This window comes from Physeter macrocephalus, chromosome 1, assembly GCF_002837175.3.
Source record: "Physeter macrocephalus isolate SW-GA chromosome 1, ASM283717v5, whole genome shotgun sequence".
Classification (NCBI taxonomy): domain Eukaryota; kingdom Metazoa; phylum Chordata; class Mammalia; order Artiodactyla; family Physeteridae; genus Physeter; species Physeter macrocephalus.
Genome location: NC_041214.2, coordinates 130,289,440 through 130,313,653, shown reverse-complemented (window position 1 = coordinate 130,313,653; position 24,214 = coordinate 130,289,440). Strand labels below are relative to the sequence as shown.

Sequence of the window (24,214 nt, the reverse complement as noted above, 5' to 3'; positions counted from 1 at the left end):
AACTACAGGATATCCCTAAATATGTCAGGAGTTACAGGGGGGACTTCTAAATTATTTTGAAAGTAGCTATAAACCAAAAAGATTGAATTTGTCTACAGGCAGTTCTTCTGGAACAGTTGATTTAGGAAGGTGAGAAACATTTATCTCATGGTGTAAACTAGTCAGAACTGACCTAAGTACAATACTAAGTTGAGGGAAAAACTAAAATTCCATAATTGATAAGAAAACAGCATCCAAACCTAGAAATAAAACATAAAAAGAGTAGTGATGGTCTAAATCAAGATTGTGACAAGTATTGCATGGGAAAGACTCCCTCCTGTACTTTGATTCCCCAATTCTTAGAGAAAATAAAATAACTAGTGTGCTATGTATAATGAGGCCTTCTTTAGTTTATTTTGATGCTCTATATCCAGAAAATGTTTTCTAGTAAACCTATCTGTATTTCATCGTAATAATTCATAGAATTTAGATATTCTATCTCTGGTGGGAGGTTTATAAATGTAAAACCGGTTAGTGACAGTTTACCTCTCCTCTCTCAATTCTATTTTCATGTAGTAACAATTCTGCCTTTAAAACTCTGGCTACTATGACAACTCTGTACTCTTCCAGCTTTTAAATGGAAGTTTTTAAATGTCCTTTGCAACTCCATCTTTAAGATATATAATACAGAAAAAGTAACTGATGATATTTAATTGTTCAAAAATATGATTCACTTATAATGCCAAGGGAACCAATGAAAAAGATAAAGGGTCTTTACCAATACAATAGCCATCTGCAAGTATTTTGACTCTTTAATAAGTGGGATTGGACTTAGAAGTTTTTTAGTTTGAAAATTGCAAATTATCCTTTAAAAATCTGCGCTTTAGGGCCTCCCTGGTGGCGCAGTGGTTGCGCGTCCGCCTGCCGATGCAGGGGAACCGGGTTCGCGCCCCGGTATGGGAGGATCCCACATGCCGCGGAGCGGCTGGGCCCGTGAGCCATGGCCGCTGAGCCTGCGCGTCCGGAGCCTGGGCTCCGCAACGGGAGAGGCCCCAACAGAGGAAGGCCCGCATACCAAAAAAAAAAAAAAAAAAAAAAAAATCTGCTCTTTAGAAAAAGTCTTAATCAGTGTGACTTAATTTTCAAAATGTTACTCTGCCATACTCTCTGAATCATTTATGCTGTTTGTTCTTCTTTAATATTTGCTGACCATAAAGTAACATCCTAGTTAAGTGGCAGTACCAAATCTAAAAATTAGAAGTAGGCATCACAGTGTAGAAGGACACTAAAATCTATGGTCTAGATATCTTCATAAAGAATACTTCATAGCAATTTACATATGTTAATTAAATTCTAGAGATCCTGAAGACAGAGAAACTAGAGTTGAAGTACATGATTAAATTTCCAGTTATGGGTAGGTTTGGGATACCTGTTGTCTAGAATTTAACTATCATTAAAAAGCAACTAAAAATAAGAATTTTTTCCTAATGATTTTTAAATGTTTATAAAAGTGATACACGAAAAAAGATTTTCTATGTTACGTTTCTAATAGACATTAGAAGTATTGCAAAACTTATGATGAAATACAGAAAGAGCTTGCAACCTCCCCTCCTCCCAACACACATACACACACACACATTTCTCATCTTTGAACATTCCTGTAAGCCTGTTTTATCTTTTTCTTCTGGGATTTATTTCCATATTTCTATGTGCTTATTCTGCAATTTTATACATTTTAACTTCTTATTTTGGAAGATGATGATTTGGCCCACTTATACTCCCTTCCCCAACTTCTCACCTATACTTTCCCTTCTTTTTGTCTTTTCCCTTCTTTGTCTTTTCAGTATATTGACTTTAGAAACATTGATTATATTAACATTTAGAATTTAAGTTATTAAAACCTTGTAAATATTGACTGTGAGCTAAGTGTTATGCTATTATAATGGCATTACTTTTCTGGCACTATATTTGGTCTTCTTTGAATTAATAATAAATCCATTTTTCCTTTTACTTATGTTTATCTATGCCTATCTTGTATTCTTCTTGAAATCTTCAACAGAAGGTTTAACATTCTCTAAATTCTATTTAGCTATTAAGTCTACTCTTGCTACAGCCATCCTGGAGGTGTCAGACTTCTGCCCAGTCCAACCAGGCTGGATTCTATTTAGATCTACCCCAGAAACTTCATTCTGATATTCATCTTCCCTTTCCTCTGATGCTGGATTCCCTGTTTCCTGTATCCTGTATTTTTTTTTTTCTTGTTTAACTCCTATATTCAGAACAGTGTTTCTCTCCTGATTTCTCCTTGACTAGAGCCTAGAGCACATTCCAGACCAAACTATCTTTATTCAATCCAAAACTTAGTGGATACTTCGGCTGGTTATAGAATTCAAGTTTAAAAAAATATTTTTGCTTGAAATATTAAGGTCGCCACTTCAATATCATTTTGCTTCCATCACTACTGTTGAGGAGTACTGTTGATCCCTATGCGATCATTTTCCTTTTTTTTTAATCTTCCCAAACTTTACTTAGTACCTTCTCTTTATCCCATGGTTCTGAAATGTCTCAATACCATGCCTCATTTGAGCACTTTTTTCTTTTACTGGTTGGACACTTACTGAGCAATCTCAATCTAAAAACGCTCTATTCAAACAAGTCAATGAAATATACTGTCCATTTTTTCTATTCCATTTCTCTGTCAAGCGTAAATTCATTAATGAGATGTTAAATCTTCTAGATCTTTCTTTTCTTGAAATCTTCCTTATTTATAGCATCTTGTTCTTATTTCATGGATGTTTTAACTTATCTTGCATCTCAGGATTTTAACAATATTCTTTTTTTTTTAAATAAAATTTTCTCATGATGCAATCCTCCTTTTCTTCTAAGTTCCTTTCCCTGCCCTCTCGCCTGCATTGTTCTGTCTTTTACACTGGAGGCTTTCTTCAAATGACTATTTTCTTCGGGATGAGGATAGAGGTTGGGTCTGGTTATACTGATATTCAGTTATTGAGTGAGAGATAATAGTTGATGGCCTGAGTGTCGTTGAGATACTGTGAGACAAAGCTATGAGGGAAGAAATCTCAGAACCAAACCTTAGGAAATATCTGTGTGTTATTGATAACTTGTGGCCTTCATTTAAGAATTTAAAACATAAGGTGTTATTAAAATCAAGGTGATTGTTAAGAGCAATTTAGTTCTTTTAAATAATATTAACTTGCAAACTTTAAAACAGCAAAATATTTCTAATTTGTTCACTTATTTAATAAATATCTTTTGAACACCTACTATGTGCCAGGCTCTGAGTGTTTAAATAGAGTAGGGAAATGAATAGACAGGTCCCCTCCTTTCAGTATGACTCTCATATCATATCAGCAATAACACGAAACTTTGCCTCTAAAGCATGGTGAGAAAGGCATTCTTTTCCCTCTGAGAATATTTACCTATGTTTGCTTTTGCTTCATAGGGTGGTTTCTCTCAGACAAAGAAAATTCTTGGCAAGAAGAGAAATTAGTGCAGCAAGGATTTATTTAATCACAGTCAGGCAAACTGATCATTATCATCCAGTCCATATTGGAAGGGCACAGTAATTCACATTCAATGGCTATCATAACCCCCTGCCCCTCATACATACCCATTTAAAAAAGGAGACATACTAGGACTAGCCATCTGACTTTCCAGTTTAATAGACACTACTGGGTGGCGGATCCTTCTGGGTCAACTGAAGTTAAGATAAGACTTACAAGCAGTAATTAGGTCCCATGTGCTTTTACTGCATAGCTTTGGTCTTAGAGGACTTAAAGGACTCTACCTATGTAATTATTGCCATAATGCTACTTTTATAATGTCAAGCAAAGTTTATTTTTAAATTGTTAAGGTTGTCCTAGTAATAGCTGTCACAGCACAGCCTTTGCCAATTTTACAGCCATAGTCAATGACTGAATACAGTTGAAAGAAATTTGTTCTCTGGACAATTAATTTCCTTCATTGTAGCATGTAAGTAAGAAAGTTGAGAGATATTATGCAACCACATTTCAGATTTATGGTTTTGGGGTTGAACTGAATATTTTGCTTTCTGAGTATTATTGACGTAACCACAAGGAGACTTGGCATTTGATTTTATTACAGTTGCATACAAAGCTGGATTTTCCACAATGCCAATTGGGAACTAAATTAACCTGGCTACTTGAGACCTGTACTTTACATAGTACCACACTGCCAAAGAACACTGCTATCTCAAGAGAGATTAAACTTATAAGCAAACTATGCAGGTGATTCAAATCCAATTAATCTCACAATAAAAAAATGTTAATTGCATTGGCAAAGACATTGCCTCTGATCACACTATGGCTATATAATTAAGGATCAGGCCATTCAGAGGGACTCTAATCTCATTGATAAACCTTCAGCAAATAGCCCTTGAGATTTCTACCCGTGTTTCAATGTGTGATCAGCCATAAGGTAACAACATAGAAAAATCAGTGACCTTATTTTGACATGCCTTAAAATTTGGTTTGCTTGTGAGTCAGTAGTTCAAGGTGTTTCATGTATATTTATTGTAGTTGTCCAGAGCTTCATGGAGTACAAACTTCACGGGGCATTAATGGGTATTGAATGTGGTCAGTTATCGACTTGCTGGATGCTTCTCTTGTCATCTTACTTTCTAATCCTTCTAACTACATTATTTGCAGATGATTTTGACACAAAACAATAAACCCCAAGATAATTCCTTGTAATTTTTGTAATTTGCGTCTGAAAGGGGTGTGGTTTTGTGTTTGGCTATGGTAGCAGTAGCCCCTGCAAAGGCAAAGCATTTAAAAATACATTTCTGCCTGTATAACTTATTTAGTCTTTAATACTCATATTTTTGATTCTCAGATTTTCTGGAAATAAAGTCTAGTTAAGTAAACTGAAAATAATTCCTACCAAAAAAAGTCTTTCCATCTAAATAAATGTTAAGCAAACCTACAGTTTTTAACATACTGTTTTTTTTGTGGGCTATTAAAATTACAAAGTAGAAGATGAACTTAATATAATTAGCAGAAAACAACTGAAATAATGAATAACACAATTTAGAGATAATTGCCGCAACAGGTGCTATGGAAATTCTCAGAACAATTTTTTTAAAGTTGTGACCAAATTCCAATGAATTGGTAAATTGCAATGTTACTTTGTTGGAAGGCACAACCTCAGGTACATTCAGGTATAAAACCCTTTCTGATGTGCCATGTATATGCAAATGACTTTCTTCTGGGTTTTTCTTTGCATTGTCCATTTTTTTTTATCAATTGAATTGCATTTTCCACCATAAACCAATGTTAGGCTTCCAAAAATTCTATACCACATAGTCTCCTGTGGTTATCTAGTTGCTAGGCAACTAAACTCTGCTTGAGGGCAGAAGAGAATAGACAAAGTTCGTTGCAAAGTTCTCCACCCCTACTGAGTTCATCAGAACAGCAGCAGGGAACGCCATAACTTTCTTCCTTCTTGAAATTGTAAATCAGGTGCTTCCACGTGTCTCCATACAAAACAGTGGGACTTAGAACAGGTATGATAACCAAAAAAATCCTCAAAGGCCCTAATGGTGTCCTCTGAACGAAGAGACAATTTTAGTTTTGTGGCAGCTCTTTCAAAGTTTGCTCTTTGAATTAATTATACTCATATGCTGCAATTTTGTGACTGGTGGCATGTTAAAGGAAACATACAATAACTTTGCCTGAAGATATTCATGTGTATTTTAGTGGAACTAATCTATATACCTTATGCAATTTACTTCGTAGTCAGCATCATGCCATGAAAATTTTCCATGTTAGAGAGATAGATACAGAGATAGCATTAACATCCCAAGGTATGATTTTGCCACAATTTATCCTGAAATCCCCGATTTTCCAATACTGCCAGCATTGCTGCAATGATCCTGTGTTGTTCTTATCTTTTGTTGCAGTTATCAATGATCGAAGTTATTCTGTATTATTTGTATTGTGGAGTGTCTGCAAGTAATGACTATTTTGGTTCTTCTCCAATACTCACACTTTCCTTCTTTTTCTTACTGATTATTAATGTCAGCATGTCCATTTTGTTCCTGATTGTATTAGGCATGACTTTAGTACATTACTTTTAAAGAATAATTTTTGCATTTAGTTTCTGATAAAATATCTTCATTATACTTAAGAAGTTTCTTGTGATTCCTTCTTTATTTAGAACTTTTTTTAATCCAACAGGTTCTCTATGTCTATAGATGTAATCATATTTATTTTCTCCTCTCTATAATATAAGTAGCCTCCTTTACCATATTAATTAAGGAAGCATTTGACTTCAAGTAACAGGAGGCTAACAATGGCTTCAGTTTAAGGGGTCCATTTTTTTCATATCTACCATATCTGCAGTGAAAGGATTGACACAGTCACACGCCATATCCATACCTTACCTGCCACTTTGTTCCAGTTTGCCAAATGGAAATTTGAGAATCTTTCTAGACTTTCCTTCCACATCTGATTGATCACCCGGTTCTGGTATCTCTTCATTCTGTTCCCTCTTCCATATCCCTAGAACCACTGTGTCAGTTCTAAGCTGAAATAATTTCTTACAATAACCGTTTGACCTAATTCACTGCTTCATATTCTCTTCTAATTCATTTTTCGCAGATCTGCCAACACAATCGTTTTCATATGCTTATTAAAAATGGTGCTTCCTTAGTTAAAATCTTTCAACATCTCTCTATCACCTTTAGGGTAGAGCTCACATTCCTTGACATGGTATAGAAGGCCCATCATTGTCTCACCATTTACCAACTAACTAGTTTCATCTCTCACCACTTTTCTGATAAAACCAAGCTGCTGGCTCTTCACCAGCTACGAAGCTCGAAACCTGGCATAGGAGAAGCTGCATTAACATGTGCTGAATGAATGAGTGGATGAGGGAAAGACTTCTCATAGCTTACTCATCCATATGCCAAGTTTTAGGACAATTCCCCCTTTAACATCCGAGGGAGCAGGAGGGATAGCCTGACAGACAATTTCTCATTCATTAGTGATATCAGCAGTGGCTTGGATCTCTTTTAATATTGGGTTACTGCAGCTTTTGGATGAGCTGGATGAATATCCCTAAGTGATAGCAAAGAAGAAATCAATCCTGCTTTCTGTGCTAATGACTCATCTTTTTCTGTTGATATTCCAAACACTCATAAGAAGATACTGATCCTTTTGCCTATATACTGCCAAAAACAGTAGCTCAATATGAACTATGCAGGCACTAAAATAGTTGTTTGGAGCACACAGTGTCCAGTGGTCAAAGGATAACACTAAGTAATTCTATCCAACTTGCAGACTTGTCCTGTGGTCAAAGGGGCACACTTAGCTGCTAATTGTTTCTGACCCCCTAAAATCTTTTGAAGCAAACTTTTCCCTCAAGTCTATATGGATTATTTCTAAATCCTGCATTATAAAACCTCTCCATGATAAAGTCCATGAGCCTTGTTTTACGGCTTGAGGTTTGGGGGCCCCAGTGTACAGATACTTGAGCATGTGCAGGTCTGTCTGTGTTTAAAGAAAATTTTGATCCCTATTGTCAGCTGCCCTGTGGACAGATGCAGTTGTCTTCCTTCCGAATACCAATGATGGTTGACGTTATTGCAGTAAAATATGCTTTTGTAGCTTACACATTTGTTTCATAAATATGGGTCTTTATTTAGTCAGTAAAATCATATACTTCCAGTCTATACTCAGCATATGTTATTTGATGTGATTTATTTTCCTTAAAGATTTCTTGCTAAATATGTTTCAGTTTTTGTGCCACTGTATTCACATTCTTAAATTGGGTTTGAAACTAAAGTTCTAAGTGACTAAATATGGCCATATGGCCATAAATTGTGTCAACTCCCTATGGATTTCATTTTTCTTTTCCTTGACTTCTCTTCCTACTTCAATAAGTAACAATATTGGACTTGCCTATGATTGAGAGACATAGGCTAATAAAAATTTAAATGGTGATTCTTCCTGTATCAGAATCAGATCATTATAAAAAAGAGAGGAAACTAGACAAGAGATTGAAGTGTTTACAGATATGTAAAACTACATTTTGTTTTATACTTCTCTTCAGTAGTAAGATTCTTATGAACAGGAATTTATTTTTTCCAGGCTTTATTTAGAAGAGTGTTAGAATGCAGATTAACGGTGCTAGGTACAGATTAACAACAAAAGACTAAAGGACAGAAACACTAAAACAGAATACTAGAGAAATAAACAAACAGAAAAGTTAAGTAAATAAAAATGGGCAAGTATCTGGAACACTTAGGAAAGATAATTAGAAATAGCCTTAGAAAAGTTTGTGACAGTAAATATATAGTTTACAGTAATTAATAATGATACTGTTTTTTATTTAAGAAAAATTAGATTGACAGATTTTTTAAAAATTTAAGACACACAAAAAAATCATATATGAAGTGAAAATATTCATGGAAGTATTGGGTCCTTATCAAATGGATAGCCTTAGTGAGAAAATTTAGATAATACTCATCTTGAGAGGACAACGTTTTTAGTTTTCTCTAGCATTCTTGATGGAATATTAATATTTGTTTCCTTTTTGATATTTTCCATTAGTTTCAACTTTCAGTTTTCCCACTCTGAGTCATTTTAATGGATTAAGATAATCATCTCTTTCCTTGTTTCTTTGGAATTCATTGTTCAGGTTTTTTTATGACAAGTTCCACATGATTTAGCTCAGAAATTCACAGAAGAATCAATTTAATATTTTCCAACAGATTGTATGGATTTATATGCAAACCATAGTTATTTATGTGTTCCAAAAATATTTTATCTTATACAGTTACGTTGGATCTGTAAGCCCTTATCAAGACATAGTTGAGCTATAAAATTAGGTACCTATGTACCAAAAATAAACCACATATTTTCTAGGCTTTTTTTCATAATGAACTTGAAGTATGCACAACATTCATTTTATTTTACTGGTTTTTTTTTTTTTTCCCTAAGAACGACCCGCATTTCTCAGGAGGCCAATTAACCAGGTGGTGCTGGAGGAAGAAGCTGTAGAGTTTCGTTGTCAGGTCCAAGGAGATCCTCAACCAACTGTGCGGTGGAAAAAGGATGACGCAGACTTGCCAAGAGGAAGGTAAGAACATCATATGGATGGAAAATTGTTAGATAACCATTGAATAATTATAAAAGAAAAAGACAGCCCACATTGTACCACCAAACACTCATATCTTGGTATGTTATTTTCACACATGATTTTTATATATGAAAGCCAGATATCTGCTGTTTTATATACTGAAGTCCTCCAGGCTTTTGATGTCACTCTTTCATTGAATTTTCACATAAATGCCTGACCCTCCACTCCATCTATTATCCCCCAATATCAAGGATTCCTAAGGCACTCTCTTTCTCCTGGCCCCATCTAGGCCTGCCATTCTGTTCCTGCTGAATTTCTAATGACCCACCCACCCCAAACGCCCCCTTCAGCTACTGCTCTATTGCCATGGCTACTGGGTGTAGCAAACTGTAGGGTCTGCAATGAACAATGGATCTCATTCAATACAATAAGGAAAAGGCACATCGCTATCCACATAGGGAATTTTTCACTTAAGGACTTCCTGTCACTTTCTCACTTGCCATCTCTTCATGGAGATCTTCTCTTCCAACTCTTTTCTATTCTTATCACCAAACCCAAAACCCAATCTTTCAGCTCTCTAGGGTAAGTCCAGAAATGCTTGTCATCTTATATAAAAATAAAAATAAAACTTTTTTATAGTCAAAATTCTCCCAGGACCTTGCCTTTTATGATCAAATAAATCATTCAAGTATTTTTTTTTCCTATGTAACAAGCGTATTTAGCTATAAGATTTCTTTTGACTTCATCCTAGTCCTACCTTCTGAAACTACAGCCATCACACCTACTACAATCAGGGTCTGCCAAAAATTTCACATCCTGCTTTTTTTGCTAATTTTCTTTCCTAAAAAAGAAATTAGGTTTCATTCAACTGACTGAAAGTAAACATGCTTTCACAGAAATCAAATTGAGTTTTTTTGTGCTTTCACTGGCACTGCTATCGATTCTTTCCTGGATTTATACATTCATTTCAAAATCTCATTTTTACATATCCCTAGGTCTCTGATACTATACTTTCTAGAGTCACATCATCAACAGCACTGGCTTCAAATGGACCAAACATTTTTAATAGTGACAGGTTCTTTGCAATCTATAGGAAAGAGACAAGTGAAAATTTTACTTTGCTTAGCTTTTCGGCATAAATGGTAGAGAGAGTTGACTATGTTTCTTTTCTCACTTTGCTGTCAGACACCTAGTTTTAAAGCATGTTATTAGGAGAGGTTAGTGAATGTGAGCCTCCTCAAAGTTTCTCAGTGGAGAAGCAGATTGAAAAGCAAGTAGAGGTGATGGAATTGAGGTATTGGAGTCCATCTTCTGTATATACTAAATAACTTTCCACAAATTTGAGGGCACTTCGTATATAATTTGAAAATGTTGATGTAAGACTTAGAGATTAATTATACTGTAAAATTAGTGTAGACAAAGATTAATTTTCAATTAGGAGGAATAAATGGCCTGTCCATAAAAAAATCTTTCATTTTGGAATAATTTTGGATTTACAGAAAGTTACAGAGATAGTACAGAGAATTTCCATATGTCCTATACCTGGTTTCCCCTATTGTTAACATCTTACCCAAATATGAAAGCTTTGTAGCTCGTAATAGACAAATGCTGATACATGAAAATTAAAGTTTATATGTTATTCTGATTTCACCAGTCTTCCTTTTTCTCCAGGATCCTACCTGGGGTATTTTAGTTGGATATTATAGAATATTGCATTAAGTTGTCATGTTTTCCCAGTCTCTTCTGTTCTATGACAGGTTCTCAGTCTTTCCTTGTTTTTATGACCTTGACAAGTCTTAAGTATCCTAAGACTGTTCTGGACAGGTATCCTAAGAATGTTCCCCAAACTTGGGATTGTCTAGTGTTTTCTCATGATTAGACTGGCTTTCTGGGACTTCAGGAAGAAAGTCATGGAGAGTGCCCTTTTGTCACATGATTATCAGGGGTTACATGATATTCACATTACATCCTTGGTGATACTGATATTTTTAATCATTAAATAGGATCCTATTGACAAAAGTTGAGAAAATAGAAAGTGGTAAGGGTGTATTACATTTTAATGTGTCTATGTCTTTGAATTAAGGTAAAATACAACTTAAGCCCAGTTTGATTTGTTACCAGATTGCTCTAGGTGTTAAGTCGTTAAACCTGACAGCTTTGTTTGCCACAATATTCTCCAAATCTTGCCATATTCATTTGCTTCCGAGCTCAAATAATACATACAAATCAAACAACAGCTTTAAAACTGTCAATTTAGAATGGCTGACATAAAGGCCTCTAAAGACGAAGTTGAAATTTTTTGAAATCATACCTCTACCAACTTTCCTTAAAACATTTCGTAAGTTTTTCCTCTTTATTCTTCTGTTACTGGCATGCTATGACTACAGTGCTTTGTGTGACCAGCTAAATATTTTTAAAGTATTAGGCAAATGGAAATGCTGTGTAAGCTTTAAACTGTATGTTAGAAAGGCTTAAAGCAAGGATCAGTGCAATGTAGAAATTGAGGTCAGTACTTTTATCATGATAGAAGCCATGTACTTTTTCTTGAAATCTCAATCTTTAAATGGTATTTCAAAGAAGCTTATTCACTCTTAGATTTGTATGCATTAGCATAAGCTTCACGTATGCATAATGAGGGGGAAGGAGACCTTTTTGCTTGGTGAGGAATAACAGTAATGACTTAACCAACCATAGCCTAAATCAACAACATTGATTCTATTACATTATTTAGGTCTCAGACTAGGGAGATGGCCATTGTTCTTGTGTAAGCAATTGTGTGGAGTGGTGTGGAGGATGACATTTCTTTGGCTTAACGTTAGTGCAATTTGAATAAGGTTTGTGTAGTGGCTCATGCTTAACACATTTATAGTAAAGCTTTGTAGGGCAGCTGCATAGCCTGTAATTACTACGTAAGTAATATGTGACTATTTTTCTTTTGGAGACAAGAAAAGCTTTTCAATTCAAGTTTAAATTTATGAAATGCTGTGATAGCTATTTAAACTTTCAACACAGAAGAAGATATCTGTGCCAACCTTTCAGTAACTAGAGATGAATTAAAGGAGTATTTTTTTCTTCACTGTGAAAACAGTTTTTAAGTAGTACCCATATACCTCTTTCTTTGATTTAGCCCTAAATTTCTGACCTTTCTCAGTAACTATCGTTAACGAAATTACAACTTACCATTGGTGAGTTTTATTAAAGACTTTTTTTTTTTTTTTTTTTTTTTTTTTTTGTGGTACGCGGGCCTCTCACTGCTGTGGCCTCTCCGGTTACGGAGCACAGGCTCCGGATGCGCAGGCTCAGCACGAACCCGTGTCCCCTGCATCGGCAGGCGGACTCTCAACCTCTGCGCCACCAGGGAAGCCCAAAAGACATTTTTTGATTAGATAAGTATTTCGGTGAGGTTGGTAAATAGCAATTCCCAAGTCTAACAATAACCCTGATGCCCAACCAGGGAAAAGTTTTTTATTTAGACATTTTCCATATAAAAAAGGGACAAAATAGGAAGGAGCCTTCATTTTATATATGCTACTGTTAAAATGTTAATTGCTTGTGTGAGGGCAAGTTCATGTGCCCAACACAGCAAGGCCAAACAAACCTAAGTGTAACAGTTTGGAGCAGAGAAAGGTTTATTGCAGGGCCATGCAAGGAGAGGAGTGGATCATGCTCTAAAAACCCCCAGGGTCCCTCGATGGGTTTTGGCAAAGCATTTTTAAAAGCCAGGTGAGGGAGGGGGTCGCAGGGTATGTGATCAGCTCATGCACAATTCTCTGACTGGCTGATGGTGAGGTAACAGGTCGATGTCACAGGGATTAACATTATCAGTCTTCGGCTCCTGGAGGCCTGGGCCTACGTGCTCAAGGTCGTCAAGTAGTTAACGTCTTCCAGTTGGCGGGGGGTTTTCACATCTCTAAAACAGCTCAGGAAATGTGCATCAGGTACTGTTATCTAGGTACTTCAGAGAGGAACTAAAGCAGAGGATATGGGGGAGAGCTTGTCATGGGAAGGCCTCATAGGATCCTGCTTGAAACAGGATCCATTGGCAGAAACATCTTACAATACTACTATTTCACAATTGCAGATTTCAGGAAGAGAAAGGTCACTGCTTTTTTTGTGATTGTGCCAGGTATCAATATCTTTTTCTCCAGAGAGTCTCAATACGTATGTGCTCAAATAAATGCACAATGACTCATTTATTAGGGATAAGAATTTTACACACCACTGTGAAAATAAAGTGGGTAGGGAGAACAAAATGAGGAGATAAGGGAAAGACATTTTGTAGTTCATAATGATTATGTGTTTTAAGAAAACTGTTTTTTCAAGGCATAATTGAAATTGTAGAAGAAACACTTTAAGGTTTACCTATGTTTATTAAGTGCCTATTGTATTTATTAAGTGCCATTGATGGTGAAAAAGAAGTCACTTTAAGCAAGGTAAGTATGCTGTTATTGATTATTTTTTATTTTATGTTGATCAAATTGAGTGATGTAGGAAAGTATTCACATACTGAATACATTAATGAAAGTTAAAACTGAAGTAATTCTAGTGTCTTGCTTGGGTGCTACATGTTTTTTTTCTCAGGCAAACCTAGAGCTTTTTGCTAATTAGTACTTTTCACAAAGTGTTTCATGTGGTAGAAATTGCCAGTATTTATAATAACTGAGGCAATGTTCCATCATAGCATAGGGATATTGTATATTTTGTAATGAAAAAAGTATATATATGCTGAAGCTTTATGAAAAATAGCATGTACTAATATAAAAGAAACAGAATACTATTCATTTACAACCAAAGACCTAACAGTAAAATTGAAATTTACCAATGCTACAATATTCTGTTAATTTAATATTTGTGAGGAGAATAAAAATATCTCTTCTCAGAATTTGGGTAAGAAGTAGTATGATTAATTCAACTATATTTTCTTATCTGGGTTTGTCTGTACAGTTTGTATTTCGGATAATTATGAGCAATCTTTTAAAGGACTATAAACAGGAAATTTAACATCTTGCATCAATCATATATCAGTATACCACCATTAGTGAGTTCCAAGATATTTTTTATTTCATTTTTATTTATTTTCTAAACTAACTCTAAAGTGACACTAACTTTCTCAGTAAGTATCTAGAGTAGAGAAAGGAATGTTCATAATAGCTTGTCACAGAAAAAAAGAAATAAAATATGCCATTTACATTGTTATGTATGCCTGCGAATTCTAAATGCAGTTGATGGCTTTCACATAGTGGATATAATTCATGAATATTTCATAAAAATAGAAAAGGGACTAGAGAAAAAGAGTTTCAAGATATATAGTGCAAAATTCTATCAATTTTCCTGAACCAACTGACAAATTCCTTTTTCTAAAGTGCAAATCTATTTTAAGAGAGACTTTTTAGAGTTCTTAGTTCCATGAAATGTGAGATTCACATAAATACATGATTCCTTAAGAAAAGGAATGAATAGGACCACTTATAAGTCCCCTTTTTGTGGCATTTTTACACTAAGTGGCTCTTTTCGCTTAGCCCTGGAAAATGTTCTTATATTAATTGTTTGGAAGCTCCATTGTTTAGAGCATGTGCTTCTGGGATGCAGAGACGCTGAACAGGTGCTAAGCTACCCTGCTGAGGAGATCAGCCTTCTTCACATACAGTGTGTGTTTCAAGGACATGTGGTAATTTGGGCTCATGATAAATAACCACGCTGATAAGGTTGGCTGGTCAAGATTGGTCAATTAAAGTGGTTTTCAAAAAATAAGGGAAAAAAAAACTGAGAGCAGGAGAAAAGCAATGTATATAAATATTGTATGTGGCCTTTGAAAAAATAGACTGGTCCCTAAGATTTAGAAATATAAGGAAAAGTGTAAATGAAAATTCTATGATTTTTCAGCTATACAGATGTCTTAGCCATTTCTGCTTGAAAAAATAATTAGAACTGCCTGGACCATTATTGTGGGATCTTTTAATAGAGCAACCAATAACAAAGAATATTTAGGTCATTGTCAGGGATGTTGGATTTTAGCCTTGTTCTGGCACTGTTTGATCATTTATCCCTTTAGTTATACTTGCATGCTCTGGAAATGATGTTCAACAGATTTATCTACCACTAACTAGGAGTGTGACCTTGAGGAAGCTATTTAAACTCTTTGTGTTTTACATCCTGAAGATATGGACCAGCAATGCATTGGGACTAATGATTAACTTATACTTTGACTCATTTGTACAGGGTGAATAATTATGCCATCCATTCTAATTCAAAGGGTTATTAAAATGATATAACTTATTCAGAGCACTGTAAACACTGTACAGTGGGTGTACATAACAGGTGCCTTGGTTTTATAAATCCTACTGATCGGTGGTATTTATTAGTTATGTAGATAACTACAAAGAAAACGTAGTTAATGCTAAAAAGTACAGAGTATATAATTTTCATGAAATAATCACAATTCTCCTCTCTCTGGCCAATTGATTTCCAAAGAAACTCATAAAATATTATTGATTTAAGAGATATCACTTTTTCTTTTAAATCATATAGGTTTATTTATAAATTTTTCCAGCCCGTTTGCCAAGCCTAAAAGTTGTCACCCTCTTCTCTACCTCTGGGAGATTGAACATGGTCCAGATATTATATTCTAACCCGAGTGCAATCAGTTATCTGTGTTGGGAACTTCAAATTTCACACATTACCTGTATCCTTTGTCCACTGGTAATAAGAAAACCACCATCTTTCATAATCTTTGTAAGAAGATTATGTAATGATTAAAGCAAGTATTATTGGAGGACTTACTATTTGCCATGCATTCTTCTAAATGATTTTTGCATATATTACTTTCACTATTTTAAAGCTTAGTGTTCCAGAATAATATTACTCTCCTTTGAGGTGTGTGGAAATAGCTTAAAGAAGTTGTTTCCAAAGACACACATTAATATGTGTTAGGGCCAGGACCTGACTTAGTATCTGTCGAACATGAAACCTGTATTTCAAACTAATGGGCTCTGTAATTATGTGATTATGAATTGTTTATGGAATTGAGCCCCTTACAAATTTTACATTTTAGATAAAATTTTAAATAATTGGTTAGAAACACTATATTATGAGCAACTTTATAGGAATACTGTGTAGCATTACTATTAAGGGTAGTTTTAGACCAATTGCATAACCCTCACATAAAATGTCCCAGTGTTTTGAAAATCTAAACTTGGACCAGGTCAAGCTTCCCTCCTTGGAAGCTGAAAATATAGATTTTGTTTATACACAGAATTAATTAGCAATTTTCAGAGGGATGCCAAAATGGTATTTTTTCTGTGTTTTCATCAAATAGGTGCTAATAGTTGCTGTTAACACAAAACTAATTGCCACCTAGGGTGGGGAGTGCAAGTTGCCTCGTCCTGTGACCACACTGGCCCATCTGTTGAGAATCTCTGCTAAGGAACAATGCAGGAACTGGCATGCAGTTTGGGTTCTGGCCAGTGGTCAACTAACAAGCTGGGACCACTTGGACTAAGAAATGCCTTGAAGTCAGAGATGCTCTGCTGTCCATTAACTGGCAGCTCTTGTGTTGTGTGAGGGCAGAGCCAAGACCAGGTGCCAGTTTGCAAAGCAAAGGATCTGTCTGAGTGCCACCTGTCACTGGCATGTGAGTGTCGTCCCACCAGGAGCTGCAGCAGGTGTGCTTCGTCCATCAAAGTGTGGCATATTAGAGCATTCAGCTAGGCTAAGGTCGGGACCGGGGCAACATTTTACCTTCGCCCAAACAGGAGGACAGGCCAAAGGCTTACCAGGAGATGAGATAGTTATCACATCACACCGTATCCCAAGGGTAGATATACTGGATGTTTATCATTAGAGACACTCTTTCTCATACCTGGGTTCTTGCCTTAACTAAATAAAGGGAAGAGTTATGTAATTGACTGTATCAACACAAATCCTTGCCTATATAAGACAATTTGTGGTTAGAATCACTTAGATGAATTAATTACTCCACAGGCTTTTCAAATTAAGATACAGTTCTGGTTGTTTGTTTATTTTTTTCTGTTGTTATTCTTAATAAATTGAACCGTAATGTGGAGCTGCAAGGTTAACTAGAATTTAGGAGATCAACATTCTTACCCCAGCCCTGTCATAATGCATCATGTTATTTTAAACAATTTATGTTACATGTCTGAGTACCACAGTCCACATCCGCAAAATGTGTAAGTTGCCTTGGATGGTTTCTGCAGTACCTTTAAATTCCAAAATGGTATGAATCTATGAATGGCAACAATGCAAAACGATTTTAAAAGTATAATACATTTTTAGAGGAAAAAATCCCTAAGATTTGAAATGAATAAGCCTAAAAAGGAATATTACAATTACTCATATAACCATTACCAATGGCATCTACTTTTTACGTTTTGCATATATCTTCTCAGATTTCTATGTGTAAATGGGCTTTTTTTTAATTCAAAATTGTTTTTGACCCTGAATGCTTATCTAAAATATCTCTTTAAAAACTTTACTTAAAAAGTTTATTAGACTTTATTTAAAAAGTCTAGTACTGAATCAAAAGAGTTGTTTTTAATTGCATTTTCCTTTCCCATAAATATAATATTAATAAATTATATTAACATAGTGCTTACTCTATATCAGACCTACTTTAGGCATTTTACATGAATACACTTATCCTTAGGACGTGATGTAAATACTATTATTATTCCAATATTACAAATGGGGAAAATGAGGCATAATGAGGTTAAGTATGACAAAGTCACTTAGTAAGGGGTCTAGAATTTCTGGCTCCAAAGTCCACACTCTTTACCACTACTTTGAGGTACTGGATGGGAACAGCTTTTTTCCATTTTCCATTTGGGACTGAAGATTAGGAAAATACAGCTTAGTAAATGCCTGGAGCATTTAGAAGTGTCACTTTCATCAGAAAGTCACAAAATATATCTGTGTAGTAAAGTACATAATAAAGATTTTATAATCATCATTATAATGGTACTTATAAGCAATAAATAAATCCATTATATCATATAAAATAAATTTTCATCTCTAAAAAATTTATTATTTTACACTGCCCATTGAAATAGAATTTATAACTATCTTTATTCTCACAGAACATTTTAACTTAATATATCTGTGTTCTTCACAACAGTGTATCTGGAAAAAAAATAAAGTCACGAGAAACACATTAGAAGCTAAAGAAATGTTTGCCAGGTGAATTAAATAGCATGAGTAAAGGATAAATACTAGAACTATGAACTCTTCCAGGGCATAATACTTTAACTCATCTTTTCATTCTCAGGGCACTTTTGAATTTACTAAAAGTGTATATTTTAATATTTTTGTGATAATATTTGATTATCAACAGTTCCATGGACGGTTATAAACTGAAAGGCAGGACTGTGTTCCAGACTTTACATTTTCTACAAACATATATATATATTTTTTATTTCTTATAATAGTCCCTTTGGGAAAGTTGCTGCTTGACCCACATATTCACGTCAACTGGTATGAATTGAAAGACAAAGGGAAAAAAACAAATAATAACTTGAGACCCAGTATTACAATGACAATGTGAATGAGGATTATATCTTTGTTAGTGTGTGAAAAAGATACAATTGCCAGAGATAAAAGATAAGAGAATGCTTCCAAAGCACACTAAGAATATACTCCACCACAATAGAAGCAATTCTTAGTGAAATCTATTTTAGTTGGTACACAGTATTAACTCATTGGAGCTTCATTCTAAAAGTCCATATTTAGACAGGGAGAGTTGTGATTGGGGCACAGTGAACCTTTTCCAATAAATTCAAGTACTAGAAGTTTCTTCTGAGAAGGTGATTGATCAATCATATAGATCTGTGGAATAGCCTTAAGGAGTTCCCTGGTTGCCTAGTGGTTAGGGTTCAGCTCTGTCAGTGCCATGGCCCAGGTTCGATCCTTGGTCGGGAACTGAGATCCTGTAAGTCGTGCAGTGTGGCCAAAATATAAAATTTTATAAAAAATTTTTTAAAAAAATCTATGTAATAGCCTTGTGACAAAATCTCAGTGCAGAAATTTTGCTAGTTATTCTTATGAGCGTAACTGTCACAATTGCAAAAGTTATTATAATATCTTTCAACTCATTTCATCAACTATATAGGCATTTGGCACTTTTATAAAGAATATCTGGTCGAGTATTCTGTGTCATTGCAATTCATACAACGTATGGCACTTGTTATAAAAAATGTTCAATGAAAACTATAAATATTCCATTAATTGACTCACATTTTCTAATAGTTTTGTCCAAATATTTACAGCACATAGAGCAGAAACAAAAAAGCCAATCAAGACTTTTACCTTTATTTGAGATTTCATGAAGAGACTGAAAGAAAATATTTTGAACATAATTTATAGTAAGATATCAATTATCTCAAAGGAATAATGAAAATCTTCAATGTAGACTAATAAAATATTATTTATATTTCATGAATTATTTCAAAAGTAACCACAGACATCAATCAAACATTTCTATGTGTTGATATCCCAGCATATTAAAAAAAAAAATGAGTTTACTCTCAAGAATTTGAGAAGGAAGATAAGACTTTTAGAGGAAAGTATGAGATATAAAAACATTAACTATTAAATAAGGAAAATTATATACAGACTATGATGTACAAGACTCTTTAGGATTTCAGAAAATAGAAGCTTCTCTATTCCCATGTGACACTAGAAGAGGGTCTGAAAGGAAGAATAGAATTTCTATAAGTGGAAAGAAGACTATTCCAAGAGATGGAAGCAGGATGAAAAAGCTCTGGTGGTGGAAAGTGTAGGCCAACAATTTGTGGTTCAGTTTTGCTGGAGCATAGTGGAGTGGTGGAATTTAAGGCCGGCAAGGTTAGTTGAGGCTTTATTATGAAAGCCTCTAATCCCAAATGAAGTGTTTATACTGAACACACTGTGAAATGGGGATTCACTAAACACATAGAATAGAAATATATTCTTGTTTCTACGTTTAGAAAATTGATTCTTACATTTATATGTAGTGTAGCTTGGAGCAAAGAAAGTTTGGAGGTAGGCATACCTGGTAGGAAGTTGTTTAAAAACTAGTTAGTGGATTACATTGGAGTATTTCCTGTGAATACACCAACATGGATATTAATGCAAGTGGCAATACAAAGAAAAATGTGGTTTTTTTTTTTAAATTAGAAATTGATTCTATGTCAGGGTTCATGGGAAAAGAGGGATTAAAAGTAATACTGAAGTTTATTCTTAGGTTGGGTGCCTGGATGAATGATGTTGTCCTTAATAAATAGAGAAGTCAAAAGATTTGTTTAACCTAAATCATTTTTAATCATATAATAATACCATATGTAACTTAATTCAAGTTAGAATTATTTGTGAGATACAAGAGTATTTTTTCTCTGAGTTAAGCGGAAAAAAGATTGCCAAATCAACTAGGATATGCCATCTCTGATAGATGATTTCTAATTTCAGAGATTTAAAATATGAAAAATGTGTATCTTAGAATTGATTAACTATGGGAGTAAAAGCTAATGTTTACAGATGTTTTACACGCAAGTAACTCATTTAATCAGTCATCACAATTGCCTCATGAAGTGAGTATTTTTATACTATCTTTACTTTACAGTTGAAGGATCCGAGGAGTAAATTTCACTGGCAGACAGAGATTTAAATTGAAGCACTTCAGCCCTAAAGTGTACTCTCTTAACTACTACACTAAAATAATTTGTTTTAAAGAAAATTATATTAAGATAATAACAAAAACTAATTTTTTGAGGGCCCACTGGCTTCATGTTAGGCTCTTTCACATTTTATAATTAATCTTTCCAACAGCCTTGAAGTATGAATCCCCTCTTTTAACAAAGGAGGAAACTGAGGCTTAGAGCAAATGAGCTACGCGCTCAAGATCACAGGACCTGTGGGTGGCAGAGCTGGAGTCCACGCCCAGGTCTCTCTGACATTGTTATTGTAATTGTTTCTTTTTCTCCCAGACTCCCCAACTCCCTTTGCCGTATTTATCTTGATCTCAAATATCCAGTCCTACGTCTAACATGTGGGGCTCACCAAATACACATTCAGTACGGTATAGTAGCTCTCAACTGGGGCCAATTATGCTTCTCCCTTTCCTAGAGGGACATTTGGCAATGTCTGAAGGCATTTTTGATTGCTACATTTGGGGGATTAGGTGCTACTGTCATCTAGTATGGAGAGGCTAAGAATGCCACTAAACATCCCGTTACTATGCACAGGACAACTCCCACGGCAAAGAATAATCTGCCCAAAATGTCAATAGTGCTGAGGTTGAGAAACCCGATTTAGTGGAAACGATGAATCTGGGCCTTGCTCACCTGAATGCTATTTTATTTGATTTTTATTTTTGTTTTTAATGTTAGGGCAAAAATAATAGAATATAGTTCAAAGAAATAGATTTCAAAGATAATAGTCTTTTCTTATTGCCTTAACTTTGAAGGTTATACCAGTGAGATGGACAAATAATACCATGAATGGACTTGACATAAACATGTCATCATTTAACACAAGAAGAAGACCCTTTGGTTCACTAATGACTTGAAGTGAATGTATATTTTTGCATATTTTCTAGAATATATAAGGCAGGGAATTTTTCTTTTCATTTCTTGTTCATGAAATTGTTGCTGCATTGATCAAACTAGTTGAGTAGCTTAATTAGAGAAGTGTCTGAGCCTTCATTTTCAAACAGACCTACCAACCCACAAGTTCTGTGACACATTTAATGATAAGTGCTCCTATGTCATGTTGAATTTCTAAATTGCTCCATAAGCATATTTCACAAGGAAGTTTCTATGAGCAGAAGGCAAGAAAAGAAAGCCTTTTGAACCTTCCATAGCACCGCCTAGAATGAAAATCTCTCTGAGGACACAGAAGCCTCCCCTGCCCCTAACTGCTCACTTTGAACACCTATGAAGGAGAATTCCTGGAGTTTGTCCATCAAATACTGCAAAGCCACTAAGTATGTGGCAAATTTAAAACTCCATTTTATCCCAAACCTGCAGTCCCTTATTGCACAGATTTCATTCCCAACTCAGAAGAGTGCAAGAAGAGTGGGAGCTGCTAATCAAAAAGTCTGGTCTGAGCTGTGAGTTCTGTGGACTCTTGTGAATTTAATCTCTAAAGTCCTTTTCTAAAATAACTTAAAGTTAAGATTAATTTCTAACCAAACACAAAACTGTGAGATATATCCACTTTTCCAAATCTGATATTGCAATTTCTAGTCCTATTGTAAAACCAAACTGTCTTAAATGCACTTATGCCAATAAAATAATTATTTCTAAATTGGAGGATAATTTAACCTGCTTCAGCACTTAATTTGTTCCAACATTATCTCCTTAATTGTGATATATTTGCACTTTTTACCCTAAATTTTTCTGTTCTAATTAGTTAAAATAATAACTGCAATATTTTAAAAAGTATTTAAAAGTAATACATTTAAGGAGTTGCAGATATTATTTGAATAATCTGCTAAAGGTTAGTGAAAGAATTATCACAAAATGCTTGCATATTAAGGACAATTGTGAAAATAATTAAATATTCCTTTCTGTTATTATGAGCCAAAGGAAAATCCCAATATCTCTAGAATGGTTTGAACTTGATTTCATATGAGTGTGGAAGGAAGAGTACATGATTTTATAAGATATATATATATATATATATATATATATATATATATACACATACACACACAATTATGTCAATACATAATTGAGGTTTTCCTAGGCAAATGCAACAGAAAGACAGTGGGACAAGAAAAGTGAGGATACTGGCAAGCATCTTATGGTCCATGGAATCTAAGTAGGGTAGACAAATAAGTGTTGATGCAAAGGAGTGATAGAAATGGAGGAAGAGGTTCAGTTTGTAAACTGATTAAAAGAGTAGGAACCATCCAAGGTTATGGCAGGATCAGATATTTGAACTTCAGATTTCAAAGATGGAGCCATTCCAATTGAAAAAAAGTTCCAGGATCTTGCTATGAGACAATGGCAAAGGGAGATGGAGACAATATCTCTGAAGGAGGAGATGTTAGAGAAGTGAGAGGCAGCTACGGAAAATCTCACGTGACATCTATTGGGCATTTACCATATGCTAGGTTCAGGTCCCAACGCTCTAAATGTATTAACTCATTTAATCCTTACAGCATCCCTGTGAAGTAGGTCCTTATTAAATGCCATATTTGTCAAATGGAAAGAAATTCTAAAGGTTCCATTTGAAAACCGGCGAACATAATTACTATTCAATGGGATAGGACCTTTTGGTTTTGCTTTTGAAACTTTGCTTTGTTTGTTTTGAGGCTATGTAATTCTTTCCAAAAATATTTATTGAGTAACTGCTCCATGTCAGGCTCTGGGTATTATTTGGAATATCTGGGAAGATGTTCTTTCACTCTTTCTCCACCCTTACACAAACCCACAGGGAAGAGCCAGATTTCCATTAATGCATGGAGGTGAAGGTGAAAATCTGAGAAAGATAGAGGATGAAGTTTTACAAATCAGCGAACAGGTAGTTCAGAAGGCACAGTGAAAACTTTTGTGAAGAGGACCACAAAAAAATTGTCCGAGGTTATATCAGAGGAGATAAAACTCACTGCAGAGGAGGTGAAAATGAGAGAATAAGATAACAGGAGAAGACGGAAACTTGGATGGTGACCAAGGATACCAGGCTATGAACTTCACAGTTGTCCACAGATTTGCCCGGGGAGTTAATCCTTGGAGTCTCCGATGTCTGTCATAGGTGTAGAAGATGGGAGGGACAGGGGGTACTCAAAAGACAGCCATAGCCTCAGTGATTAAAAGGCTACTTGGAGGCACTTTTAGTTGGGGTGAGCAGGGTGCTTTGGCCTTTCTGGAAGGGCTCCGCTGTAGTTTGGTTTAATTGCCCAGTCTCCAGAGAGGGACTCTGTTTTCAAGGTGGTCAATGTCTGGGATTCCCTGGCAGTCATTTGAGGCCTTGTCTTTGGGGCCTAGTTATCCTGTGATTTGAAATATGCTCTGTGTTAAGTTAACTATTGTTATATTCTTGTGGGTATTTTAGTTATCTTTTTTGTTTGCTTGCTTTCTCTTAGCTTTTTTTTTTTTTTTTTTTTTTTGCGGTACGCGGG

At 35.0% G+C, this 24,214-nt stretch overlaps 1 protein-coding gene across 2 annotated transcripts in view; it reads left to right on the top strand.

Annotated features, from left to right (window-relative positions):
* Positions 1-24,214, top strand: part of ROBO2 (roundabout guidance receptor 2) — a 551,426-nt gene that overhangs the window by 396,344 nt on the left and 130,868 nt on the right. For both annotated transcript variants that reach the window (XM_055086130.1, XM_024120135.2), the window contains exon 4: positions 8,964-9,102. In XM_055086130.1, the coding sequence (XP_054942105.1) occupies positions 8,964-9,102 (139 nt within the window). The remainder of the gene's footprint in view (positions 1-8,963; positions 9,103-24,214) is intronic.